The sequence below is a fragment of the Haliotis rubra genome, unplaced genomic scaffold (assembly GCF_003918875.1).
Source record: "Haliotis rubra isolate DU_JTF1 unplaced genomic scaffold, ASM391887v1 Scf1298, whole genome shotgun sequence".
NCBI classification, from domain to species: Eukaryota; Metazoa; Mollusca; class Gastropoda; order Lepetellida; family Haliotidae; genus Haliotis; species Haliotis rubra.
In genome coordinates this window covers 199,944-221,122 of record NW_025765223.1, presented here as the reverse complement: position 1 = coordinate 221,122, position 21,179 = coordinate 199,944, and the positions used below count along the sequence as shown (strand labels likewise).

General features: G+C 39.7%; 2 protein-coding genes across 2 annotated transcripts; both read right to left on the bottom strand.

Moving 5' to 3' along the window:
• Nucleotides 1-481: 481 nt before the first annotated feature.
• Nucleotides 482-7,259, bottom strand: LOC124267049. The gene is made up of 2 exons (XM_046701880.1): nucleotides 6,439-7,259; nucleotides 482-564 (listed from the first exon to the last, which is right to left on the bottom strand). Exons 1-2 carry the CDS (start codon nucleotides 6,815-6,817, stop codon nucleotides 518-520), a joined length of 426 nt encoding a protein of 141 aa, XP_046557836.1. The 5' UTR covers nucleotides 6,818-7,259; the 3' UTR covers nucleotides 482-517.
• A 1,291-nt stretch (nucleotides 7,260-8,550) lies between these two features.
• LOC124267048 lies at nucleotides 8,551-16,046 on the bottom strand. The gene is made up of 2 exons (XM_046701879.1): nucleotides 15,305-16,046; nucleotides 8,551-8,664 (listed from the first exon to the last, which is right to left on the bottom strand). Exon 1 carries the CDS (start codon nucleotides 16,031-16,033, stop codon nucleotides 15,464-15,466), a length of 570 nt encoding a protein of 189 aa, XP_046557835.1. The 5' UTR covers nucleotides 16,034-16,046; the 3' UTR covers nucleotides 8,551-8,664; nucleotides 15,305-15,463.
• Between the last annotated feature and the right edge of the window lie 5,133 nt (nucleotides 16,047-21,179).

The window sequence follows — 21,179 nt, the reverse complement described above, 5'->3', positions numbered from 1 at the left end:
GTAAACCTGCACCGTTGTCATTTCACCTAATGGCCCTTATCAGCAAACGGGCATCGCTGTCACTTCGCCCCTTTGTCCCCATCAGTAAATCCGCATCAAGTTGCCACTTCACCCTTGTTCCCATCAGCAAATGGCATCGTTGTCACTTCCACCCTTGTCCCCATCAGCAAACCTCGGCATCGTTGTCATTTCCACCACGGTGGCCCTTATCAGCAAAACGGCATCGTTGTCACTTCTGACCAATGTCCCCCATCAGTAAACGGCATCGTTGTCACTTCCACCAATGTTCCCATCAGCAAACGGCATTGTTGTCACTTCACCCTTGTCCCCATCAGTAAACGGCATCGTTGTCACTTCACCTTTGTCCTTATCAGCAAACGGCATCGTTGTCACTTCACCCTTGTCCCCATCAGCAAACGGCATCAGTTGTCATTTCCTTTACCAATGTTCCTATCAGGCAAAACGCATAAGTTGTCAACTTCACCTCTTCCCCTGTGTTAGCTTCGACAGCCTGCCGTTAGTCATTACAGCATTTGCATAGATTGGAAGAAACGCCGCCTCTTCCTGAACATCATGTTTGTGGGAATAAAAGACACCTCCGGAACATCAGAACAATGAGCCTGTTCTTTCGTCTTTCGCTTACTGAAGTGATATACAACATATTACATAGCTCTTCATGCCAGACACATCAGTGATTGTCTATATAAAGTGTGATGCACTTGGTGCTTGTATTGTGTCAGTATAGACATTGGCGTAAGTTCTATGTAATGTTACTGTGCTTGTATTGTGTCTGTATAGATGATTATGTAAGGTTTTATGTAATGCACTGTGCTTAATATTTCTCAGGTCATGTATAGACATTAATGCATCAGGGCTGCATTGCGTGTAAATAGTCATGCGGTGCTATGTGACGACCAGTTTGTACGTCGTATAGACATTATGTAAGGTTCTTTTATGTGATGCACTGTGCTTCAGTATTGTGCTCAACGCTAATACGTGCGTCTGCGGATGCACCAGTTTATTGCAGTCCATATACCGCGTGCCTTTATGATGACCAGTCGGTACCAGTCCGGTACAGACATTTAAGTGGCGCTCTTTGCTGATGACCGTGCCGTATCGTCCATATGACACATTATGTAAGGTTTTATGTGATGCGACTGTGCTTGCATTGTGTCAGTATAGACATTATGTAAGGTTTTATGTTCATAACCTGTGCTTGTACTTTGTGGCGCCATATAGACATTACGGCGGTTGTAAGTGATTTTAACTGTTTGCATTGCGGTCTACAGACATTATGTGGCGCCCCACGGATGTACCCGCTTGTACCAGGTCTGTATAGACATTATGTAAGGTTTTATGTGATGCACTGCCAAATTGTACCAGGTCTATATAGACATTATGTAAGGTTTTATGTGAGCGCACTGTGCATTAAAGTCCATATGATTATGTAAGCGCCTATATAGCACCAGTTTGCACTATGTCCGTATAGATTATGTGACGCGCACCTGTGCTTGTATTTGTGTCTGGCATAATATCATGTGAGCGCCCTTATGATGCATCGCGCCTAGATTGTGCCCATAGACATTATGTGCTGGTTCTGCAAACGGCTTGTATTGTGGTCTCCATATTTTATGGTTCTACGCCCGTGTACCAGCAGCTTCTTATGCTGATACGCACCTGTGCTTGCGTTGTATTGTGATACTATGCTAGAGCATTATGTCAGAGCAGACATTATGGCCTTATATGACACTGTGCTTGTATTTCGTCAGGTCTATATAGACATTATGTAAGGTTTTACATGCAAATGCACTGTGGCTTTGTATTGTGTCTATATAGACATTATGCAAGGTTTCATATGTAATGCACTGGTGCTTGTATCTGTGTCTTATATAGACATTATGCTTGCACTTGTGTTTTATGTGATGCACTGTGCTTGTATTGTGTCTATATAGACATTATGTAAAGGTTTTATGTGATGCACTGTGCTTGTATTGTGTCTATATAGACATTATGTAAGGTTTCATGTGATGATGCACTGTGCTTTGTATTGTGTCTATATAGACATTATGTAAGGAGTTTTATGTGATGCACTGTGCTTGTATTGTGTCGAGAATTATAGACATTATGTAAGGTTTTATGATGCACTGTGGCTTATGCATTGTAGTCTATAGAGACATTTGGAGTTATGACGCACTGTGCCTTTGTATTGTGTCTATATAGACATTATGTAAGGTTTATGTGATGCACTGTGCTTGTATTGTGTGTCTATATAGACATTATGTAAGGTTTTATATGATACACTGTTTGGTATTGTGTCTATATAGACATTATGTATCGGTTTTATGTAATTGCACTGTGCTTGTATTGTGTCAATTATAGACATTATCTTGGGTTGTATGTGATACACTGTGCTTGTATTGTGTCTATATAGACATTATGTGGAGTTTTTATGTAATGCAACCTCGTGCTTGTATTGCGTCTATATAGACATTATGTAGGTTTTATGTGATACACTGTGCTTGCATGTGTGTCTATATGGGTGGCTATGTAGGTTTATGTAATGCACTGGTGCTTCGTGTGTGTCCTATAGAGAGACATTATGTAAGGTTGTATTGTGTCTATAAAGACATTATGTAAGGTTTTATGTGATGCACTGTGCTTGTATTGTGTCTATATAGACATTGTGTAAGGTTTTATGTAATGCACTGTGCTTGTATTGTGTCTATATAGACATTGTGTAAGGTTTTATGTAATGCACTGTGCTTGTATTGTGTCTATATAGACATTATGTAAGGTTTCATGTGATGCACTGTGCTTGTATTGTGTCTATATAGACATTATGTAAGGTTTTATGTGATGCACTGTGCTTGTATTGTGTCTATATAGACATTGTGTAAGGTTTTATGTAATGCACTGTGCTTGTATTGTGTCTATATAGACATTATGTAAGGTTTCATGTGATACACTGTGCTTGTATTGTGTCTATATAGACATTATGTAAGGTTTTATGTGATGCACTGTGCTTGTATTGTGTCTATATAGACATTATGTAAGGTTTTATGTGATACACTGTGCTTGTATTGTGTCTATATAGACATTATGTAAGGTTTTCATGTAATGCACTGTGCTTGTATTGTGTCTATATAGACATTATGTAAGGTTTTATGTGATGCACTGTGCTTGTATTGTGTCTATATAGACATTATGTAAGGTTTTATGTGATGCACTGTGCTTGTATTGTGTCTATATAGACATTATGTAAGGTTTTATGTGATGCACTGTGCTTGTATTGTGTCTATATAGACATTATGTAAGGTTTTATGTGATGCACTGTGCTTGTATTGTGTCTATATAGACATTATGTAAGGTTTTATGTGATGCACTGTGCTTGTATTGTGTCTATATAGACATTATGTAAGGTTTTATGTGATGCACTGTGCTTGTATTGTGTCTATATAGACATTATGTAAGGTTTTATGTGATGCACTGTGCTTGTATTGTGTCTATATAGACATTATGTAAGGTTTTATGTAATGCACTGTGCTTGTATTGTGTCTATATAGACATTGTGTAAGGTTTTATGTAATGCACTGTGCTTGTATTGTGTCTATATAGACATTATGTAAGGTTTCATGTGATGCACTGTGCTTGTATTGTGTCTATATAGACATTATGTAAGGTTTTATGTGATACACTGTGCTTGTATTGTGTCTATATAGACATTGTGTAAGGTTTTTATGTAATGCACTGTGCACTGTGCTTGTATTGTGTCTATATAGACATTATGTAAGGTTTCATGTGATACACTGTGCTTGTATTGTGTCTATATAGACATTATGTAAGGTTTTATGTGATGCACTGTGCTTGTATTGTGTCTATATAGACATTATGTAAGGTTTTATGTGATACACTGTGCTTGTATTGTGTCTATATAGACATTATGTAAGGTTTCATGTAATGCACTGTGCTTGTATTGTGTCTATATAGACATTATGTAAGGTTTTATGTGATACACGGTGCTTGTATTGTGTCTATATAGACATTATGTAAGGTTTATGGGATGCACTGTGCTTGTATTGTGTCTATATAGACATTATGTAAGGTTTTATGTGATGCACTGTGCTTGTATTGTGTCTATATAGACATTATGTAAGGTTTTATGTGATGCACTGTGCTTGTATTGTGTCTATATAGACATTATGTAAGGTTTTATGTGATGCACTGTGCACTGTGCTTGTATTGTGTCTATATAGACATTATGTAAGGTTTTATGTGATGCACTGTGCTTGTATTGTGTCTATATAGACATTATGTAAGGTTTTATGTGATGCACTGTGCTTGTATTGTGTCTGTATAGACATTATGTAAGGTTTATGTGATGCACTGTGCTTGTATTGTGTCTATATAGACATTATGTAAGGTTTTATGTGATGCACTGTGCTTGTATTGTGTCTGTATAGACATTATGTAAGGTTTCATGTGATGCACTGTGCTTGTATTGTGTCTATATAGACATTATGTAAGGTTTTATGTGATGCACTGTGCTTGTATTGTGTCTATATAGACATTATGTAAGGTTTTATGTAATGCACTGTGCTTGTATTGTGTCAGTGTAGACATTATGTAAGGTTTTATGTGATGCACTGTGCTTGTATTGTGTCTTTATAGACATTATGTAAGGTTTTATGTGATGCACTGTGCTTGTATTGTGTCTATATAGACATTATGTAAGGTTTTATGTGATGCACTGTGCTTGTATTGTGTCTATATAGACATTATGTAAGGTTTTATGTGATGCACTGTGCTTGTATTGTGTCTATATAGACATTATGTAAGGTTTTATGTGATGCACTGTGCTTGTATTGTGTCAGTATAGACATTATGTAAGGTTTTATGTGATGCACTGTGCTTGTATTGTGTCTATATAGACATTATGTAAGGTTTTATGTGATGCACTGTGCTTGTATTGTGTCTGTATAGACATTATGTAAGGTTTTATGTGATGCACTGTGCTTGTATTGTGTCTATATAGACATTATGTAAGGTTTCATGTGATGCACTGTGCTTGTATTGTGTCTGTATAGACATTATGTAAGGCTTCATGTAACGCAATGTGCTTGTATTGTGTCCATATAGACATTATGTAAGGTTTTATGTGATGCAATGTGCTTGTATTGTGTCTACGAGCGTCGGTCAAAAAGTAGTCAGCCTAATTATATTCTCGAAGTCCTATGTTTGAAAAGCTTCCATTTTAGTTTGTAGGAATCATTAGCAAAGTCGTATTCAAAATTTCACATATGTGGGTAATGTAATTAACAAGATATTAGTCATCACAACACATTGGGGTATAATATTACTAGAAAAAATGCAGAAAATGAAAAACGATCCGTCATTTAGTACCTCTTGGATAATGGTATGCCCTCAGATAATGTCATATAAAATATGTTAGTATAGTATTGGATGACTTCCCGTCATAATCAACATTCAAAGATTTGGATCGCTTGATTTATGTTTAGACAGGGCTGTTTTTTTTAAGGACACACCCATTTTAGTCTTTCAAAAACATTGTGTCCAGATATTCAAGCTGGCCCTGTTTACAATATACTGAGAGTTGACACTTGTGTGACCATTCAGTATTTACTTTGAACCTTTAGCATCATGTGTGAAAATGTGAGAACATTAGAATAAGTTGTGTCCTTATGAATTCGTCGTCTGAACGGGGGTGGGTAGTGTCTCCAAAACAAGTTGTTTCAGTAAATATGAAAGGGGACTCACTTTAACAAGCGATTGTACTTTCAAATTGCTTTTTTATCCACTTTAATATCTAAGTTTGATTCTAGCGGACGTCTACCTTTCTCAAACACACAAAATGTTTCTTGCATATTTTGTTACCTGAAGTTTGTGGTGCATTTATTGCAGATTTTGCGCTTTTGGGAGGTACCAAGATACATTTTCAAACAAAATGGGGATCGTAAGGCTGGAACGTAGCAAAACCAATTTGCTTGAGGTTGACAGATAATATGTAGAAAAATAAAACATAAAAACAGCTGCATTTGTATCATTTACTAGGTCAGGCTCACTACTTTCTTGACTGTCCCTCGTATATAGACATTATGTAAGGTTTTATGTGATGGATATTTCAGCAAGTGTTCGATTGAACGACATGCATTTGATGTATTCGACGAGCAAATAGTTTCATTTTTGCTTTGAAATATTTGGAAATCCTGCCACTGAATTCCTCATAAAGCGTCTTGTAAACTGCAATCAATGATGAGAACATGTTACAAGGGAGTAGCTTTAAGCAATCCCGGCCCGAACACAGTTCGAATCCGAGACATACGGGAATCCGTACATAGCATGCATTTTGTACTGAATTTACGTTTGTTTCGATGCACGATGCTTGCATTGTGTATAGAGTTTGAGTGAAGAACTGTTTACCTGTTGTTTTGACTGTTTTCACCTCATCAGAGGGATTACATCCATTACCAATGCCAGAGTTATCTCCCCACTTGAAGGACGATCCCGCACACCGGATGTTGTTTGCTATGACATTGACGGCATCCATCTCCACTACGATCGCATCCACCTCCACACCAAACTTGTCAGCTTCGATAACAGTCAGGGTCAAAGTATGGTCTCCAGCTTCAAGTTCCCTCCATTCTCCGACTTGACCTGATCTCAGAAATTCGTCCCAGTATGCACCCATATTGGATCTCTCCAGGGTTGTGACTCTGCCCCATTGCGATTCCGTCAAGCTGAATCGATATGACGTCCATTCCTCCATCGTTCGAATGGGTGAAATTATGGATGGAAACATTTGAGGATATTCTAAACAAAAGCTGATGTTGAGGTATTCCCAGCAAACATCCACACCACTCGGTTGCTGGAAGCATTAGCTCGATGGTGAATGCGGCATGGTGTCACGTGACTTGCCACCTCCTCTAGCTCAATGACAACTCCTGTGACGATGCAAGGCACACCCGAGCACCATCAACATCAGCCCGCTGTAGTTCATCGTGGAGATCAAAGTGACCATCTGAAGCAACAGTCACATACATGTGTAGGTCATACGTCACTAGCCTTCGTGCATGGCCGTCTCGCATAACAAACAGATCGAATTTCTGATATCTTTCAAATATCCAATGTGTGGATCATCCATGAAGGACTGAATGATCTCCAGACCACGAAGCCTACTGACACATGGTCATGGCATCACTGCTGAAGACAGCGGCAGTCATGTAACGCTGACACAATAGACATAGAATGCTGATATCGTCAAATATGTGATTGTGTAAATAAAAGGATGTCTCCACTTCAACATCCCCCAACATGTGTCCACTGTTATCCTGAACATACTCCCAGTCCTTGTGTGTGTGACGTCAGATCTCTTGTGCGGCCCCATTACTCTTGTTGGTAGTGTCGGATCACACTGTTAACTTGGCTGTATATACTATAACACCACGTAAGCATCTCACCTCCCTCACTCATATCTTAGCTGTATACACTATAACACCACGTACAGCATCTCACCTCTCACCTTCATATCTTAGCTGTATACACTATACTTCACCACACCTCCTACTATATCTTGTATACACAACATCTCACTCTCTCACTCACATCTTAGCTGTATATACTATAACACCACGTACAACATCCTCACCTCTCACTCACATCTTAGCTGTATATCTTACTATAACACCACGTGTCCCACTCCCCACTCATATCTTAGCTGTATACACTCTAACACCACGTACAGCATCTCACCTCTCACTCATATCTTAATGTATACACTATAACACCCACGTCACAGCATCTCACCTAACACCACTCAGCATCTCATATCTTAGCTGTATACACTATAACACCACGTACAGCATCTCACCTCTCACTCATATCTTAGCTGTATACACTATAACACATGTACGTACAACATCTAACACCTCTCACTCATATCTCTTAGCTGTATATACTATAACACCACGTACAGCATCTCACCTCTCATACATCTTAGCTGTATACGCCATAACACCACGTACAGCATCTCACCTCTCACTCATATCTTAGCTGTATACACTATAACACCACGTACAGCATCTCACCTCTCACTCTCATATCTTAGCTGTATATACTATAACACCACGTACACACATCTCACCATACACCTCACTCATATCTTAGCTGTATACACTATAACACCACGTACAACATCTCACCTCTCACTCATATCTTAGCTGTATACACTATAACACCACGTACAGCATCTCACCTCTCACTCATATCTTAGCTGTATACACTATAACACCACGTACAGCATCTCACCTCTCACTCATATCTTAGCTGTATATACTATAACACCACGTACAGCATCTCACCTCTCACTCATATCTTAGCTGTATACACTATAACACCACGTACAGCATCTCACCTCTCACTCATATCTTAGCTGTATACACTATAACACCACGTACAGCATCTCACCTCTCACTACTATGTAAACTGTGATTACACTTCACATCACCTGCATAGTAATGATACCACATGTCCGAATTCATAAAACTGTGTATTAGATCAGAATTTTTAATGTTGTACACATCTTTAATACGAGAAATTAGTACATAAAAATGGCAGCGAGTAGTAGGATTGGGCTGTAGTTCCAGGAATCTGTAAACACAAATATGTCAATACATTGTCAACAGTGTGCCGTCTACAGCAACGCTTCATCATTTGCACTACATACATGTGGCTTTCACACTTGTGACGTTGCTTTCACACACATGCATGTTGCTCTCACACCTGTGACGTTACTTTCCCAAACATGCATGCGGCTTTCACATTAATATTATGACGTTACTTTCACACACATGCCTGCGGCTTTCACATTAGTCACGTTACTTTCACACTCATGCCTGCGGCTTTCACATTAGTCACGTTACTTTCACACACATGCATGCATGTAGCTTTCACACTTTTGACGTTGCTTTCACACACATGCATGCAGCTATCACATTTGTGACGTTACGTTTTCACTAGAACATGTGGTAAATACCCATTTCATATTAATTTGAGACATATACATGCGGTAAATATCCCCTTTTGCAATACTGCCACACACAAGCATGCGGTAGATACCTTTGTGAGAAACATTTAACACACATGCATGCATGCCTTAAATACGAGTGTGAAGAAAAGTTCACACTCGTATATACCCTTTTGATGTTAACTTCACACATTGCTTCCTGTGAACATGCTTCTGCAATGGTTTCACACCAAGCATGCGGTAAATAGACATTTCATGCTACTTTCACACCAAGCATGCGGTACATAAACCTTTGATGCTACTTTCACACCAAGCCTGCGGTAAATACACCTTTGATGCTACTTTCACACCATTCATGCGGTAAATAAACCTTTGATGCTACTTTCACACCATGCATGCGGTAAATAAACCTTTGATGCTACTTTCACACCATTCATGCGGTAAATAAACCTTTGATGCTACTTTCACACCATGCATGCGGTAAATAAACCTTTGATGCTACTTTCACACCATTCATGCGGTAAATAAACCTTTGATGCTACTTTCACACCATTCATGCGGTAAATAAACCTTTGATGCTACTTTCACACACATGCATACGGTAAATAAACCTTTGATGCTTCTTTCACACCATGCATGCGGTAAATAAACCTTTGATGCTACTTTCACACCATGCATGCGGTAAATAAACCTTTGATGCTACTTTCACACCATGCATGCGGTAAATAAACCTTTGATGCTACTTTCACACCATGCATGCGGTAAATAAACCTTTGATGCTACTTTCACACCATGCATGCGGTAAATAAACCTTTGATGCTACTTTCACACCATGCATGCGGTAAATAAACCTTTGATGCTACTTTCACACCATGCATGCGGTAAATAAACCTTTGATGCTGCATGCGGTAAATAAACCTTGATGCACACCATTCATGCGGTAAATAAACCTTTGATGCTACTTTCACACCATGCATGCGGTAAATAAACCTTTGATGCTACTTTCACACCATGCATGCGGTAAATAAACCTTTGATGCTACTTTCACACCATGCATGCGGTAAATAAACCTTTGATGCTACTTTCACACCATGCATGCGGTAAATAAACCTTTGATGCTACTTTCACACCATGCATGCGGTAAATAAACCTTTGATGCTTCTTTCACACCATGCATGCGGTAAATAAACCTTTGATGCTTCTTTCACACCATGCATGCGGTAAATAAACCTTTGATGCTTCTTTCACACCATGCATGCGGTAAATAAACCTTTGATGCTACTTTCACACCATGCATTCGGTAAATAAACCTTTGATGCTACTTTCACACCATACATGCGGGGTAAACATGTCATGCTTTGTGTATCAACCTTGTCTATCGTCTTCAACAGTATCAGCCAACTGTACACTGCATACCTCACCAGTACAAATAGAACACAAATAGAACGCACATGAACTAGACAAAAGAGACAGAATGAATTAGACAAAACGAAATAAAATCGTAACATCGTATGTGCATTGAAAATTCTAATTAACAGCACGCTTGCAGTTACTTTTCATTACTTTTTGTTAAGGTAATTGTTATTCATTGTTTGGTTTAGACTGTTTTATCGAATCGTTTAGTCTTGCAAATGAATTGATGAAGGGACTCTATAATATTCTTATTTTCATTATTGGTAGTTGACGTTGTTCCGTATAACACAGTTTGGAGTCTGTGGCCATTTACATAACAGTATTCATTATTTCTAATGGCTGTATATAATTTACATGTAAAGAGATAATGAATAACATTTTCACTGTGGTATTCACAAGCTCATTCAGCATTAGTTGATACATATCTGTTGACTTTATCCGCATTTAGATCACTGCAGCCGAGCTTGAGACAACTGTGTACAATCTGACAAAATCGACTACCATAATTGAGTTCAAGAAAATTGTTGGATTTATAATTTATTAACAGATTTTTAAATTCACCAAATGTATTAGCATTCGCGACGTCGTCAGGCAACGAATTCCAAATTTTGTGTCCGGTAGGAATGATTTTTCATATGTTTTTGTCCTACAGTTTATTGTTTGTAACTTGGGATTGTTTCTGAGATTGTATTGATTATTGTCAAGACAGTTTTAGGTACAAGGTCACATAAGTAGCCTGGGACGAGAATGTTATTCATTTTGAAGTTTACCAAGTTGATGTCACGCCTCCTATCTTTTAATGGTTTCAATTTAGTTTCAAGATATAATTTGTCATGACTAGTTCCGCGACCCGAGCCGCATATGGTTTGCAGTGCATCTAAGTGTAACTGTCCAAGGAGGAGATCATTCGTACAGTTATCCCAAACATGACACGAATGACTTGTACATGGTCTCGAGCGTCAGCCTAGAAAGGTGATATGTGAAACCTCGAATACGGACTATGTCGGAAAGCACACGTAAAATCTCGAAGTACGGTACATCAAATGGTTTGATAGCGGTGTTCTCTTCCGAAACGTTGCACATATTGTAATAACGAAGTTGTATACCCGTATAATTATTTACCCCAGTTGTAATATAGCAGCTTATTTACGTATAACTACCACTCCCCCTACTTTCGTGTGATAAAGTTGTATACCCGTATAAGATTAATATGTCCCTTCTTGTAATAAAGGAGTTGTATATCCATAGAACTACACCTTTCGTGTAATAAAGGAGTTGTATATCCATAGAACTACACCTTTCGTGTAATAAAGAAGCTGTATATCCATAGAACTACACCTTTCGTGCAATAAAGAAGTTTTATAACAATAGAACTACACCTTTGTTCTAAAGTTGTACATCAATAGAATTACCCCCCTTGCTGTAATAAAGAAGTTGTATATTTGGGATATCCGTATAATAATCTCCCAGTTGCTGTAAGGGTCGAAATTGAGATTTTACTAGCTCTTCTCTCAGTGTCCCCTGTAAGGAGCTCTTCTCTCAGTGTCCCTGTAAGGAGCATTATGACTTGTTGGAAGTTACTCTAATTCTTTGGCATTCATTTTCATGTGGGTCTTGAAGAAGACATGTTGTTTTGAGATGTAAAAAAAATAAAGAATATGGGTCTAACAATTTTATTTATTTATTTATTTTTTTCATGTTTTTATTCCCAGAATTATGTTTACAGACTTTACCTCAGTAGTACAGTACAGTACATGTAGCGTCTTAGTATGCAAGTACAGTGTTTCTTTAATCTCATTGCCAAATAACATGCTGTTCACAAGCATGTAAAAACGGTAAAAAACTAAGCATGTATATGAAGTGTTACATGTTTACAGATATTACCTCAGTAGTACACAGTACAGTACAAATAGTTTCATTGTACACAAGTACAGTGTTTCCTTTGTCATTCACTCTAACATCATGCTGTTCACAAATATGCAAAATGGTCAAACTAAGCATGTACGCGAAGTATTACATGTTTACGGACTTTACCTCAATAGTACAGTACAGTACAGTACAGTACAGGTCGCCTCATAGTACACAAGTACAGTGTTTCCTTGATCATATTGTCCCATATCATGCTATTCCCAAATATGTAAAATGGTCAAACTAAGCATATATATATGAGTGTTACATGTTTACAGATTTTACTTCAGTAGTACAGTACAGGTCTAACAAAATGATATGTGTATATTTTCATTGTTAATATAATTTATCTTTGTGTTTGAGATATTGTAAGGCCTAAAATATTTCTATCATATATATTTGCCATGTTTTGTTGCAATGTTTTGATAAAGGTACTCCGTTAACATGCATTTGTTAAAGTTCTTCACTCAGTAAATTTAAAATATATTTATAAGGTTAGGGTGTAGGTTAATTTAGTTATTCTTTCTAATGTTTAAGGTTAATTTCTATATCATTTCCATATAATTTCCGAGCTGTTAAAGTAAATAAATGGCATCTAATTTTTTCCTTTGTTTGCATTTTATTGACTGTAATTTTCTTAGATATGTAATACTGTACCTATAGGGTGTGACAGTACTGTACTGTAGATATGTAATACTGTACCTATAGGGTGTGACAGTACTGTACTGTAGATATGTAATACTGTACCTATAGGGTGTGACAGTACTGTACTGTAGATATGTAATACTGTACCTATAGGGTGTGACAGTACTGTACTGCAGATATGTAATACTGTACCTATAGGGTGTGACAGTACTGTACTGTAGATATGTAATACTGTACCTATAGGGTGTGACAGTACTGTACTGTAGATATGTAATACTGTACCTATAGGGTGTGACAGTACTGTACTGCAGATATGTAATACTGTACCTATAGGGTGTGACAGTACTGTACTGTAGATATGTAATACTGTACCTATAGGGTGTGACAGTACTGTACTGTAGATATGTAATACTGTACCTATAGGGTGTGACAGTACTGTACTGTAGATACAATACTGTAGGTACTTATTACTGTTTTGTTTACAGTCAATCGTTTCATTCGTCTGTTATGGAGAGGATTTGTCATAAGAATTATGAAGTTGAATATGTACCTAATGAAATTTGACTATGAGAAGTGAAAACTTGAATATGAACTATGAATCTTGAGGACCATGGACATGAATTATGAGAATGAGAACTGACAGATGAGACATGAATTATGAGAATGAGAACTGACATATGAGACATGAATTATGAGAATGAGAACTGACATATGAGACATGAATTATGAGAATGAGAACTGACAGATGAGACATGAATTATGAGAATGAGAACTGACATATGAGACATGAATTATGAGAATGAGAACTGACATATAGAAGACATGGAATAAAGAAGCAGATGATGAGACGAATTTTCATTTTGTTTACTACAGTTGCAATAAAGGATCGGAGTTGCATATCCACAGAACTATCCCTTTTGTGACATTGAAGTTATGTGTCCATACAAACTATCCCTTGTGTAATATTGTAAATATATATCCACAGAACTATCCCTTTTGTGACATTGAAGTTATGTGTCCATACAAACTATCCATTTTGTTGTACTACAGTTGCAATAAAGGATCGGAGTTGCATATCCACAGAACTATCCCTTTTGTGACATTGAAGTTATGTGTCCATACAAACTATCCATTGTGTAATATTGTAAATATATGTCCATGGAACTAGACCTTTGTGGTAATAAAGACGTTGGATATCTGCATATTAACAATACCATTTAGAAAGTGATTACATGTAACACGTTTTGGATTTGTACAGCAATGTAGTTAATATATATATACAGTGTTACATTATTTACACACACGTACATCGTACTATATATACAAGTGTCACATTACTTACGCATACGGTCATCATAGTGTATATACAAGTTTCACATTACTTACACACAATTACATCGAACTGAGTATACAAGTGTCACGTTACTTACACACTCACACATCCTACTGTATATACAAGTGTCACGTTACTTACACACTCACACATCCTACTGTATATACAAGTGTCACGTTACTTACACACTCACACATCCTACTGTATATACAAGTGTCACGTTACTTACACACTCACACATCCTACTGTATATACAAGTGTCACGTTACTTACACACTCACACATCCTACTGTATATACAAGTGTCACGTTACTTACACACTCACACATCCTACTGTATATACAAGTGTCACGTTACTTACACACTCACACATCGTACTATATATACAAGTGTCACATTACTTACACACTCACACATCGCACTGTTTATACAAGTGTCACGTTACTTACACACTCACACATCCTACTGTATATACAAGTGTCACTATATTTACAAACGCACACATCGCACTGTTTATACATGTATCACGTTACTTACACACTCACACATCGTACTGTATATACAAGTGTCACATTAATTACACACACATCGTACTGTATATACAAGTGTCACATTACGTACACACGCACATATCGTACTGTATATGCAAGTGTCACGTTACTTACACACTCACACATCCTACTGTATATACAAGTGTCACGTTACTTACACACTCACACATCCTACTGTATATACTGTATACAATTGTCACTTTACTAACGCACGGTCAACCGAAGCACGCCATGTTACTTAGTCATACATTCACCATAGAGTTACGCGTTACTTGTACACGTTGATTATACGGTACATTCAAAGGCCAGGTGTAATGATACACTCACGTAGCATAACCTCGTTACTAAACATGTTGCTGTAGTATGTTATTTATATGAAGACAAGAGAAAAGCGTTACAGTTCAAGTGTCTAACCTTTGCCAAAGTAATGTTCGTCAAAAGTATTGATATCCGCTAGTCCAGGATCTCCAAATATATGCAGTCTACAGTCTAGGAGGTGGCAGTGTACAGGTTGACAGGGTTCTGTCCGTCGCATCCAATAGTCGCATCCAACAGTCGCATCCAACAGTCCAGTCACATCCAAGATCCCGGTACAGGTACTTCGGGCCGACATTTAACTGTTGTTGCCATGAAGTCCCTGTTGCTAGGAGACGCACCACAAAATTCCGTCATTGCACCGAAGCCGACTTCTATCGTATCCAACTCAACGCCATATTCGTCTGAATCGGTCACAGTTATAGACAGTGAATGTCTCCCCCCAGAGTACCCTCCCTTTCCAACATAGCCTGAATGGTGGAATACGTTCCAGAGATGGCCGTTCCCTGATTCGTCCGTTGTGTTGACTGTACCGATGACGTCAGAGTCAATGGTAACTGAGATGACGTCACTTCCACCATCATTGGAGTACACGAGGTCGTGTATTATAACGTCAACTGGAGATCGCAAACATAAATCTAAGGAGATAGCCTCGCCGGCAAAGAGTGAGATCGACTTAACATTAGTGACAGCGCGAGATCGCAGTCGGAGTCGACACTCAGGGACGTGGTTGGAAGCGGCTACCTGCTCCAGCGGTAACAACACGGTGGCGTTGCTGTCCCACAGCAGCGTGATGAAGAGTGCACAGAGCAAAACTGTCAACGACATCCTTGCTGCGAGCGTAGTGGTCTGCATGTGCAGCGTGGTGGACTGCCACTTGTGCCCGCCTGTCTCCTGACATTTGGATTTGACATTACACGGCTATTACACAACACACACACAAGGTGGGGCAGCTTGTTTAGGAGGAATGTGAAAGACGAGTAGGTGATGTGGATAGGAATGCAAACAAACTCGAGTAGATAGAGAGGACTGGATTGGAGGAAGGCTCGGGACTCGGGGCGGGATTCCGGCAGTAGTCTCATAATGCCACAACATACTATAGGGTATGATGTGCATATTACTGGAAGTCGTGACAGTACTGTATCACCACATCACAACACACTGTAGGGTGTGACAGTACTGTATCACGACATCACACCACACTGTAGGGTGTGTCAGTATTGTATCACCACATCACTACACACTATAGGGTGTGTCAGTACTGTATCACGACAACACAACACACTGTAGGGTGTGACAGTACTGTATCACCACATCACATTACACTATAGGGTGTGACAGTACTGTATCACCACATCACAACACACTGTAGGGTGTGACAGTACTGTATCACCACATCACAACACACTGTAGGGTGTGACAGTACTGTATCATCACATCACAACACACTGTAGGGTGTGGCAGTACTGTATCACCTCATCACAACACACTGTAGGGTGTGACAGTACTGTATCACCACATCACAACACACTGTAGGGTGTGACAGTACTGTATCAGCAAATCACAACACACTTTAGGGTGTGACAGTACTGTATCACCACATCACAACACACTGTAGGGTGTGACATTACTGTATCACCACATCACAACACACTGTAGGGTGTGACAGTACTGTATCACCACATCACAACACACTGTAGGGTGTGACAGTACTGTATCACCACATCACAACACACTGTAGGGTGTGACAGTACTGTATCACCACATCACAACACACTGTAGGGTGTGACAGTACTGTATCACCAAATCACAACACACTATAGGGTGTGACAGTATTGTATCACCACATCACAACACACTGTAGGGTGTGACAGTACTGTATCACCACATCACAACACACTATAGGGTGTGACAGTACTGTATTACCACATCACAACACAGTGTAGGGTGTGACAGTACTGTATCACCACATCACAACACACTGTAGGGTGTGACATTACTGTATCACCACATCACAACACACTGTAGCTGGTGACAGTACTGTATCACCACATCACAACACACTGTAGGGTGTGACAGTACTGTATCACCACATCACAACACACTGTAGGGTGTGACAGTACTGTATCACCACATCACAACACACTGTAGGGTGTGACAGTACTGTATCACCACATGATAACACACTGTAGGGTGTGACAGTACTGTATCACCACATGATAACACACTATAGGGTGTGACAGTATTGTATCACCACATCACAACACACTGTAGGGTGTGACAGTACTGTATCACCAAATCACAACACACTATAGGGTGTGACAGTACTGTATCACCACATCACAACACAGTGTAGGGTGTGACAGTACTGTATCACCACATCACAACACACTGTAGGGTGTGACATTACTGTATCACCACATCACAACACACTGTAGGTGGTGACAGTACTGTATCACCACATCACAACACACTGTAGGGTGTGACAGTACTGTATCACCACATCACAACACACTGTAGGGTGTGACAGTACTGTATCACCACATCACAACACACTGTAGGGTGTGACAGTACTGTATCACCACATGATAACACACTGTAGGGTGTGACAGTACTGTATCACCACATGATAACACACTGTAGGGTGTGACAGTACTGTATCACCACATGATAACACACTGTAGGTGGTGACAGTACTGTATCACCACATCACAACACACTGTAGGGTGTGACAGTACTGTATCACCACATGATAACACACTGTAGGGTGTGACAGTACTGTATCACCACATCACAACACAGTGTAGGGTGTGACAGTACTGTATCACCACATCACAACACACTGTAGGGTGTGACAGTACTGTATCACCACATGATAACACACTGTAGGGTGTGACAGTACTGTATCACCACATGATAACACACTATAGGGTGTGACAGTATTGTATCACCACATCACAACACACTGTAGGGTGTGACAGTACTGTATCACCAAATCACAACACACTATAGGGTGTGACAGTACTGTATCACCACATCACAACACAGTGTAGAGGTGTGACAGTACTGTATCACCACATCACAACACACTGTAGGGTGTGACATTACTGTATCACCACATCACAACACTGTAGGTGGTGACAGTACTGTATCACCACATCACAACACACTGTAGGGTGTGACAGTACTGTATCACCACATCACAACACACTGTAGGGTGTGACAGTACTGTATCACCACATCACAACACACTGTAGGGTGTGACAGTACTGTATCACCACATGATAACACACTGTAGGGTGTGACAGTACTGTATCACCACATCACAACATTACAGTGTAGGGTGTGACAGTACTGTATCACCACATCACAACACACTGTAGGGTGTGACAGTACTGTATCACCACATGATAACACACTGTAGGTGGTGACAGTACTGTATCACCAAATCACAACACACTGTAGGGTGTGACAGTACTGTATCACCACATGATAACACACTGTAGGGTGTGACAGTACTGTATCACCACATGATAACACACTGTAGGTGGTGACAGTACTGTATCACCAAATCACAACACACTGTAGGGTGTGACAGTACTGTATCACCACATGATAACACACTGTAGGGTGTGACAGTACTGTATCACCACATGATAACACACTATAGGGTGTGACAGTATTGTATCACCACATCACAACACACTGTAGGGTGTGACAGTACTGTATCACCAAATCACAACACACTATAGGGTGTGACAGTACTGTATCACCACATCACAACACAGTGTAGGGTGTGACAGTACTGTATCACCACATCACAACACACTGTAGGGTGTGACATTACTGTATCACCACATCACAACACACTGTAGGTGGTGACAGTACTGTATCACCACATCACAACACACTGTAGGGTGTGACAGTACTGTATCACCACATCACAACACACTGTAGGGTGTGACAGTACTGTATCACCACATCACAACACACTGTAGGGTGTGACAGTACTGTATCACCACATGATAACACACTGTAGGGTGTGACAGTACTGTATCACCACATCACAACACAGTGTAGGGTGTGACAGTACTGTATCACCACATCACAACACACTGTAGGGTGTGACAGTACTGTATCACCACATGATAACACACTGTAGGTGGTGACAGTACTGTATCACCAAATCACAACACACTGTAGGGTGTGACAGTACTGTATCACCACATGATAACACACTGTAGGGTGTGACAGTACTGTATCACCACATGATAACACACTGTAGGTGGTGACAGTACTGTATCACCAAATCACAACACACTGTAGGGTGTGACAGTACTGTATCACCACATGATAACACACTGTAGGGTGTGACAGTACTGTATCACCACATCACAACACACTGTAGGGTGTGACAGTACTGTATCACCACATGATAACACACTGTAGGGTGTGACAGTATTGTATCACCACATCACAACACACTGTAGGTGTGACAGTACTGTATCACCACATGATAACTTACACTGTAGGGTGTGACGGTACTGCATCACCACATCACAACACACTGTAGGGTGTGACAGTACTGTATCACCACATGATAACACACTGTAGGGTGTGACAGTACTGTATCACCCACATCACAACACACACTGTAGGGTGTGACAGTACTGTATCACCACATGATAACACACTGTAGGGTGTGACAGTACTGTATCACCACATGATAACACACTGTAGGGTGTGACAGTACTGTATTACCACATGATAACACACTGTAGGGTGTGACAGTACTGTATCACCACATGATAACACACTGTAGGGTGTGACAGTACTGTATTACCACATGATAACACACTGTAGGGTGTGACAGTACTGTATCACCACATGATAACACACTGTAGGGTGTGACAGTACTGTATCACCACATGATAACACACTGTAGGGTGTGACAGTACTGTATTACCACATGATAACACACTGTAGGGTGTGACAGTACTGTATCACCACATGATAACACACTGTAGGGTGTGACAGTACTGTATCACCACATGATAACACACTGTAGGGTGTGTGACAGTACTGTATCACCACATGATAACACACTGTAGGGTGTGACAGTACTGTATCACCACATGATAACACACTGTAGGGTGTGACAGTACTGTATCACCACATGATAACACACTGTAGGGTGTGACAGTACTGTATCACCACATGATAACACACTGTAGAGGGTGGTGACAGTACTGTATCACCACATGATAACACACTGTAGGGTGTGACAGTACTGTATCACCACATGATAACACACTGTAGGGTGTGACAGTACTGTATCACCACATGATAACACACTGTAGGTGGTGACAGTACTGTATCACCACATCACAACACACTGTAGGGTGTGACAGTACTGTATCACCACATGATAACACACTGTAGGGTGTGACAGTACTGTATCACCACATGATAACACACTGTAGGGTGTGACAGTACTGTATCACCACATGATAACACACTGTAGGGTGTGACAGTACTGTATCACCACATGATAACACACTGTAGGGTGTGACAGTACTGTATCACCACATGATAACACACTGTAGGGTGTGACAGTACTGTATCACCACATGATAACACACTGTAGGGTGTGACAGTACTGTATCACCACATGATAACACACTGTAGGGTGTGACAGTACTGTATCACCACATGATAACACACTGTAGGGTGTGACAGTACTGTATCACCACATGATAACACACTGTAGGGTGTGACAGTACTGTATCACCACATGATAACACACTGTAGGGTGTGACAGTACTGTATCACCACATGATAACACACTGTAGGGTGTGACAGTACTGTATCACCACATGATAACACACTGTAGGGTGTGACATTACTGTATCACCACATGATAACACACTGTAGGGTGTGACATTACTGTATCACCACATGATAACACACTGTA